Source organism: Chlorocebus sabaeus, chromosome 20 (assembly GCF_047675955.1).
Source record: "Chlorocebus sabaeus isolate Y175 chromosome 20, mChlSab1.0.hap1, whole genome shotgun sequence".
NCBI lineage: Eukaryota > Metazoa > Chordata > Mammalia > Primates > Cercopithecidae > Chlorocebus > Chlorocebus sabaeus.
In genome coordinates, this window is record NC_132923.1 from 101354785 (window position 1) to 101363301 (window position 8517).

At 51.4% G+C, this 8517-nt stretch overlaps 1 protein-coding gene across 2 annotated transcripts; it reads left to right on the forward strand.

Moving 5' to 3' along the window:
• The first annotated feature begins 1167 nt into the window (after positions 1 to 1167).
• C20H1orf216 (chromosome 20 C1orf216 homolog) lies at positions 1168 to 6410 on the forward strand. 2 transcript variants are annotated; one of them, XM_073007491.1, is made up of 4 exons: positions 1168 to 1596; positions 3599 to 3772; positions 3947 to 4643; positions 6020 to 6410. In XM_073007491.1, the coding sequence occupies exon 3, from the start codon at positions 3952 to 3954 to the stop codon at positions 4639 to 4641; it is 690 nt and encodes a 229-aa protein (XP_072863592.1). In that variant the 5' UTR covers positions 1168 to 1596; positions 3599 to 3772; positions 3947 to 3951; the 3' UTR covers positions 4642 to 4643; positions 6020 to 6410. The 2 variants fall into 2 exon arrangements, with proteins under 2 accessions (XP_072863592.1, XP_007977627.3); XM_007979436.3 differs by lacking the exon at positions 3599 to 3772 and having other exon boundaries at positions 1173 to 1596; positions 3947 to 6410.
• The last annotated feature ends 2107 nt before the right edge of the window (positions 6411 to 8517 follow it).

An 8517-nucleotide genomic window follows, 5' to 3' on the forward strand; every position in this document is an offset into this window, starting at 1 on the left:
AATTACTTCTGCCTTCTTCTTATTTCCTTTTCCCTCTTAAAATAGACATCATAATCATAAAAATTTCTTTTCCATTTTCCATTTTTGCATATAGGATTTCTTGGTGTGATTTATTTTGCCAATTAGTCTCTAGGTTGCAGAATGGTGACTTGGAATCAAGTTGAAACTGGAAGAGGGTACCTCATATATTAGGGTCAGCAATTACTGAACTCTGTTCTCTTTTATTCCAAACAGGGTCCCCAACTTCACATTTCCCTAGGGTGCAAAAGAGTGAGGGGGATCAAGCTTCAGTAGAGTGGAGCTCTGAGAAGAATTCACTGGAGTTTGGAAGCCAGGACCCTTTTTTATAACCTTGTTCCTCCTCACCTGGGCAAAAGCACTGGTGCCCACTGCACAGGCATCATGGATGGGCTCTGTGTCCTGTGGAGAGCCCCCATCCCAGGTACAGGACATCAACCCTGGGACCTGTCCCAGGCCGGATCTTCTTCTTTCTCTCTCTCTTTTTTTTTTTTTTTTTTTTGAGACAGAGTCCCACTCTGTTGCCCAGGCTGGAGTGCAGTGGTACAGTCTTGGCTCACTACAACCTCCACCTCCCAGGCTCTAGCGATTCTCCTGCTTCAGCCTCCCGAGTACCTGGGATTACAGGCGCCCGCCACCACGCAGGCGCCCGCCACCACGCCCAGCTAATTTTTGTATTTTTAGTAGAGACGGTGTTTCACCATGTTGGCCAGGCTGGTCTCGAACTCCTGACCTCAGGTGATCCACCAGCCTCGGCCTTCCAAAGTGCTGGGATTACAGGCGTGAGCCACCGCGCCCGGTCTCAGTGACTTTAGTCAAGTAAGCACAAAAAGGAATATATAATTCCAAATTGTGATAAATGCTATGAAGAAAAGGAATGTGCCCTAACATACAAGCGGGAACGAATGCGATCTAGGGAGTCAGAGATTTCTCCGAGAAGAGAGCTGAAATAGGAGTAAATCGAGAAGGTAAAGAGAATGCTAGAACGAGGGAACCGTGCGTGCCAAAGCCGCGTGGCGGAAAGGGGCGTGCGGGAGGGTAGCTGCGGAGAGGGAGAGTAGAGGACAAAGCCGGAGAGGCAGACGGAGGGCAGGACTTGCAGAGCCTCGCGGCTGCTGCCTTAGGGGTTGTCCCGGCTGTGGGGAAGTCATAGAGGAGTTTAAAGCCGGAAGGTGGTGACTAATCAGATTTCACTTGAAAATGGCACGGTGTCTGCAGTGAGGTGAACTGATGGCAAGGGCCCAGCGAACGCCAATAGGAGAGAGCACCGGACCTGAAAGACCTGGGTCAACGCTGCCCCGCGCGGGGGCGAGGCGGTTCCGGCGGAGAGCCTAGCGCGCGGCTCCGCGGAAAACCGAACCGGCCCACGTGGGCCCGGCCGCTCCGCCCCGCCCCGCCGCGCAGACGCTGCCTGACTCCGCAGTCCGGGCCTCTAGCTGGGCGCGCTGCCCGGGAGCCCCGCACCCACGCTTGGACCGCGGAGACGCCCAGGCCGAGGAACCCCCAGCTCGGGGACCAGACACCACCAGGGCCGGGCGGAGCCAGAGCCAGACGCGCCGGAGCGGGCGCCTCTAGGCCGTGAGTCGGAGGCGGGGGGCTTGGGGCCCAGCCGCGGGAAGCGGGGAGTCACAGCGGCCTCCTTCGAGGAGACTAGGGAAGGATGGTCTCTGTCTCTTGGGGTGGTTTCCCACTCCCGCAAGGCCAGGAAAGGAGGCTGCCTCCTATTTGGGCGGAGACCTAGTCCTGGGGTGTCGGGGTTCCTATTTTACTATCTCTGAGAACCCTGTGATCCCTAGCACCACCCCCACCCCATCCCAGCTTCCTTCATGGCCCCATCCAAATATAGGAAAAATTAAAAATTGGGGCGAGGGGAGATCTGTAGGCACCTTCCCACAAGCCTTGCTTAGAGGGCGATTACAAAGGAACTGTTCCTACACCCTTCTTCCCAGGACTTCTGCCCGTTGCTGGGGATGGGGAGGGTCCATGCCACCTATGGAGCGCCTCCCAGTGCCGGCTCCACTTACAATATCCTTCCTCTTCATGCTCTTAAATTGTTCTAATCCCAGTGCTGTTTGGTCAGTAGAATCCCTTTGTCAATTCAAACCCTAATTTTGGTTAGAAGCAGGTTATGGAGGAGAGAAGAGTGGTGTGGTATGCCCGCCCTCCAGGGCCTCAGGATGGAGCAAGCTAGGGACAGGCACACAAGATAGTGGCTGTGTTCCAGAGGCATTGGGAGGGAAGTGGGCAGGCTCAGAAGAAAAGCTTGTCACTGGGGAAGGCTGGGCTCCCTGGCTGGGGTAGGAGAGGGAACTGAACCCAGCTCTTCCAGCCCTGGGGAGTCAGGAGTAGCTTCCTGAGCATGGAAATTCACTGCAGTCTCTTCTCCCATTCACTCGCTTAGCAAGTACCTGTATGCACAGACAGCCTGGTTCTGGGCTCTATGCTGGCTGACTCTGGGGAATATGATGGAGGATATATAGGGGAGGTCCAAGCTAGATTACAAACTGCTATTACAAGATCATTGCCACAAACCAAAACTGCCAGTTAAATAGACATTCACTGATCGTCGACCATGTATGCCAGAGACAGACACAAAGTTGGATAAGACAGTGTGTACCCAGGGCAGTGGGGACCCAGAGGAAGGCATAACTAACCGTGCTTGTTTATGTAATATTGATTGTGGCAGTATCAAGACAGCTTCAGAGACATGGGTACATGGAGATATGGGGATATTACAGCTGATTTTGAAGTACAAAAAGGAATTTGCTGGGTGGAGAAGGGAGGAGCTTTGAGGGGAGGGGAGAGGAAGGATATTGTAGGCCAAAGGAATACGGTAAGAAGAACAATGGTGTGTTTTGAGATCTCTGGGCAGTTTGCTGTGATGGGAGGGTCAGAGTGGCAAAAGGCAGGTATGGAAGGGTGAGCAGAGGCCAGATCAAACAGGGCCTTGTAGGCCACATAGAGGTTTAGCAGGAGTTCAGAGAGGGCATTCTGAGTGGTGACAAGTGAAATTTACATTTGTAACTGGAGGCAGAGAGATCAGTGAAAAGGCCGAGGCAATAATCCAGGTCAGAAATGACCTGGAAGAGGAAGAATGGTCAGATTGTGGTTATCAATGAGATGGGAGAAGGAAGGAGAGTGAGGAGCCCAGGATGCTCCTAGCCTTCTGGATGGAGGGTGGAGCCATCTTGCTGAGGATACTGAAGGAGAGCTTGTTTGGTTATGTAGAATTTTGATGGTGGGGGGCAGGGGGTGGAGGGGGATGAAGTCTCACTCTGTCACCCAGGCTGGAGTGTGGTGGCACAATCTCAGTTCACTACAACCTCTGCCTCCTGGGTTCAAGCACTTCCCTTGCCTCAGCCTCCCAAATAGCTGAGATTACAGGTGCCTGTCACCAGGCCTGGCTAATTTTTGTATTTTTAGTAGAGATGGGGTTTCACCATGTTGGCCAGTCTAGTCTCGAACTTCTGACCTCAGGTGATCTGCCTTCCTCGGCCTCCCAAAGTGCTGTGATTACAGGCATGAGCCACCGCACCCAGACTGGTTATGTAGAATTTGAGGAGCCTATGATTGGTTGCAGGGTTGGATAGCAGTTAGACCTGGGCTGAAGACAGATCCGAGAGTCATCAGCATATGATGGTCCTTGAAGCTACAGCAGAGAATGAGGTCCTCTGGAGAGAAATGTGCAAAATCAGAAGACAGCCTGGCTCTGAGGACTGAGGAAAACCCTCTGCAGGAGACTGAGAATGAACAGGTAGACAGGGAGGACGAAAACCGTGAAGGGAAGTGTCACCAGAGTCAAGACAAAGGGCTTGACAGGGAGTGGTCGGGCTCTTGCTTTCAGCCTTGTCCCTGCAGCTAAGTTGCCCTGACTTCAGGCACCCCACCCTGTCCTACTGTGACTCAGTCTCCTGCTTTCCCTTTACAGACCAGATGTTCGCCATCCAGCCAGGGCTAGCTGAGGGGGGCCAATTCCTGGGGGACCCACCTCCTGGAGTATGTCAGCCCGAGCTCCAACCAGACAACAACTCCAACTTCATGGCAAGTGCCAAGGATGCTAATGAGAATTGGCATGGGATGCCAGGCAGAGTGGAACCTATCCTGAGGAGGAGCTCCTCTGAGTTGCCCTCTGACAACCAGGCCTTCCAGGCCCCTGGATCCCCTGAGGAAGGGGTGCGCAGCCCCCCAGAGGGGGCAGAGATTCCCAGGGCTGAGCCTGAGAAGATGGGTGGTGCTGGCACAGTCTGCTCCCCTCTGGAGGACAATGGCTATGCCAGCAGTTCCCTGAGTATCAACAGCCCTAGCAGCAGTCCTGAGCCTGCCTGTGGGACCCCGCGAGGCCTTGGCCCTCCTGATCCCCTTCTGCCCTCAGTGGCCCAGGCTGTGCAGCACTTACAAGCCCAGGAGCGCTACAAAGAGCAGGAGAAAGAAAAGCACCACGTGCACTTGGTGATGTACCGTCGCCTGGCACTGCTCCAGTGGATCCGGGGCCTGCAGCATCAGTTGATTGACCAGCAGGCCCGACTACAGGAGAGCTTCGACACCATCCTAGACAACCGGAAAGAGCTCATTCGCTGTCTCCAGCAGAGGGCAGCACCATCCAGGCCCCAGGACCAGGGCTAAGGGTGTGTCTCCACAAGTGTGCAAGGGTGTATGTGTATATTTGCAGGCATGTGTGAGGTTGTGCACTAGTAAGTACATAATTATTTGCTGGCATGATTGCAGGTAGGCATGAGTGTGTATGTGCTAACATGTAGGCTGGTGTGTATAGGAATGTGTGAATAAACATGTATAAATGAGCTTAAGTGTGCTGTGTGCACATGTGCACACACAAGCTAATTTATCTGCAGACCTATATGTGAGCATGTAAGAGTGAACATGTGTGTGTGTAGTATGTAAGAAGACTGAGGAAATCTGTATGTACGTGTGTAGACAGGTACCCAGCAGTGTGTGTATATGCGCATGAGTGAGGATGTATATGCAGAAGATGTGTGTGTCTATGAGTGAGTTTGAGTGTGCAGGCTTGTGTTGGGTGTATGTGAGGGAGCCCTTGTGTGTGCAGGGGTGCCCGTGTGTGGCTGCAGGCATGGGAGGTGTATGTTAGGAGCATGTGTGTTTGCAGGCAGACTCATGAGCAGGTGTGTGCAAATACATATCCAGCTGCACTGTGGGGTATCCACCCACACCTTGTGTTCCTCATGGCCTACCGCAGCGTTTCTTCTCCACTGGGTCCCACTGTTCCCTGGAGACAAAGGGCTAGCGTGCTATCATTTATCTGAGGGTTGTGGCTGACCCATTCTCCTGGGATTCCCAGGCCACCTCTCCTTTCCTTTCCCTCACTTAACCCAGACTTGCTCAGCTGAGGCTATCGTCCATGATGTTGGCTTTGCTTATAGGAGGTTTAGTGGCTGCTCTGGCCTGCCATGGCATTTTGGCTGCAATTTTGTCTGGCAGTGGGTGGAGAACTGGTATCAGGAAGGGGAACCAGGAGTAGTGATGGAGATGATGGTGGGGGTGGGGACAGAGAAGGACATAGGGGACTGTCCCTCTTGAACTCTGCCTTTGGGCACATGGGAGATGGGGACAGGGGAGATGACAATAGTGGAACCCTGTGAAGAATAGAAGAATGGGAATTCTAAAATACCAATTCCCAAACAAACCATCTCTCCACTGGGAAAGGAGCTGTTGCAAACCCTGTTGATTTAAGCTTCTGATGAAAAGCAATGTATGTTAATAAGCCTGCAAGGAACAGACAAGATGTTCCAAAGCTGATGAGGAAAATATCACTTCCCTGTCTCTGCCTCTACCTTGCTGTGCCTCTCTGGCTTTAGAAGCATTGGATGTCGAATTGGTTTGGTTCATTTCTCTGAAGTCGGACTGTCAGGAGGAGCCAGAGGTTGGCTTTCTGGGATGGGAAGGGGGCAGTGTCAGCCTAAGCCTCTGGAAATGCTTAGGATGCTGAATTTTAACCCCTTCTTTCACTGTATGGCCCTTCAAACAGGGATTGGCAGGCTCCATGAGTTACAGAGTGGGTGAGCCTTGGAAAGAACCAACGACTAAGGTAGCTGAGCTCTCTTGTTCCTGGGAGCCAAGAGAATGCAAGATCCTGGTGGGTGAGCATTGGTATGAAGAGGGAACACTGGTTGGTGAACACTGGCATGGAAGTCACTGATGCAGCCTCTGGCCCTCAGTTTTCCTATCGGCAAACTGGGGGGCTCTTCCTGTCTATCTCTAAAGAGTTTCATCCCTGACAGGTGGATGAGTGAAAGATCCAGGGAGTGGGGGTGAGGGGTGGGCCCTGAAGACTTTTTGTCTGTAGCTCTTGCATATTGAGTGTGTAAACCCGGCCTTTGGACCAACGCAAGATGAATAAACTGGGGCAGAGAATTAAATTTGTTGAGTATGTGTTTTTCTTCTACCTGTTGTCTGGTGGCCTCTTTTCCATACCATCTGAGATCCCCTTTTGAGTAGGGTCCTGGACTAGGAGCTAGGGAGGTGATTTTGGGGAAAGACACTGAAGAATTTAGACTGCTGTGCCTGGCGACCCGATGGGGTGGAGAAGTCTCTCGGGGCCTCCCAGTGTGACATGGGAGACTTGACTTCTACCCTGAGAGCCCCAAATGGGATTTTCCTTGTCCTGTGTCACCTTTGGGCCTAAATGAATTGTGAGGGACACATACCATACACACTCGCACATACTCAACTGTACACTGGGCAGAGCACAGTGGCTTACACCTGAAATCGCAGCACTTTGGGAGGCTGAGATGGGTGGATCACCTGAGGTCAGGAGTTCAAGACCAGCCTGGCCAACATGGTGAAACCCCATCTCTACTAGAAATACAAAAATTAGCCAGGTGTGGGGGCGTGTGCCTATAATCCCAGCTACTCAGTAGGCTGAGGCAGGAGAGTCACTTGAACCCGGGAGGTGGAGGTTGCAGTGGGCAGAGATCATGCCACTGCATTCCAGCTTGGCAACAAAGGGAAACTCCATCTCAAAAAAACAAAACAAAAAACTGTACCCTCATGTCACCACTTCCCTGAAGGGCACTCTATGACTATGAATTCAGGTCCTTAGATGGTTTTGACACACATGTAATTATAACATACAGTCATCCTTTGTTATCTGAGGGGATTGGTTCCAGGATCCCCAGGGATACCAAAATTCACAAATCTGAAATACTGTATTTTATTTTTATTTGAATTTATTTATTTATTTATTTATTTATTTACTTTTGAGACGCAGTCTTGCTCTGTGGCCCAGGCTGCAGTGCAGTGGTGCTATCTCGGCTCACTGCAAGCTCCGCCTCCCGGGTTCACGCCATTCTCCTGCCTCAGCCTCCCGAGTAGCTGGGACTACAGGCGCCCGCCACCTCGCCCAGCTAGTTTTTTTGTATTTTTAGTAGAGACGGGGTTTCACCATGTTAGCCAGGATGGTCTCGATCTCCTGACCTCGTGATCCGCCCGCTTCGGCCTTCCAAAGTGTTGGGATTACAGGCGTGAGCCACCGGGCCCGGCCGATTCTTTATTTTTGGAGACAGCGTCTCACTCTGTCACCCAAGCTAGAGCGTAGTGGTGCAATCACAGCTTACCGTACCCTTGAACTTCTGGGCTCAAGTGATCCTCCCACCTTAGCCTCTGAGTAGCTGGGACTACAGGCATGTGCCACCACACTCAGCTAATTTTTAAGTTTTTTTGTAGTGATGGCTTCTTGCTATATTGCCTAGGCTAGTCTCAAACTCCTGGCTTCAAACCATCCTCCCACCTGAGCCTCCCAAAGTGCTGGGATTATAGGTGTGAGCCACTGTGCCTGGCCAACATATTTATTTTAAATCTCACAAAGTATACTTCTCACTGAAACAGTTAATAATTCTTGTCATCTCCACACTTGACACTTGAACAGAAATAGTATTGAACCAATTTTAGCAAATTGCACTTACTAAGAGATGTTTTGGCAAAGGGCTAAGGCTAAATTTGAATGGAGATTTCTGACAATGAGACTTTTGTCAAACCTTTAGCGCATAAGAGAGTGAATTTTTTTAAGAAACCTTTTTTTTTTTTGGAAAGAGTCTCACTTTGTCGCCCAGGCTGGACTGCAGTGGTGTGATCTTGGCTTACTGCAACCTCCACCTCCTGGGTTCAAGTGATTTTCCTCCTGCCTCAGTCTCCCAAGCAGCTGGGACTACAGGCACATGCCACCACGGTTGGCTAATTTTTTGTATTTTTAGTAGAGATGGGTTTTTGCCATGTTACCCAGGCTGGTCTCAAACTCCTGAGCTCAGGCAGTTGGCCAACCTCAGCCTCCCAAAGTGTTGGGATTACAGACGTGAGCCACCGTGCCCGGCCAGGAGCCCCTTTTCTAAATGTGTTGGGGCTCTTCTGAGCACAGCCCCTGGTGAAGAACAGAGACCCTAAAACCAGACACCCTGGATTTGAACCTTGTCCCCATTGTTTTATGTTTTCTTGACCTTGGGCAAGTCAATTAATTTTTCTGTGCTTTAG

What these genes read in the sequence shown, in the direction of transcription:
- C20H1orf216 (XM_073007491.1), top strand. Translation starts at nt 3,952, where the DNA reads ATGTTCGCCATCCAGCCAGGGCTAGCTGAGGGGGGCCAATTCCTGGGG.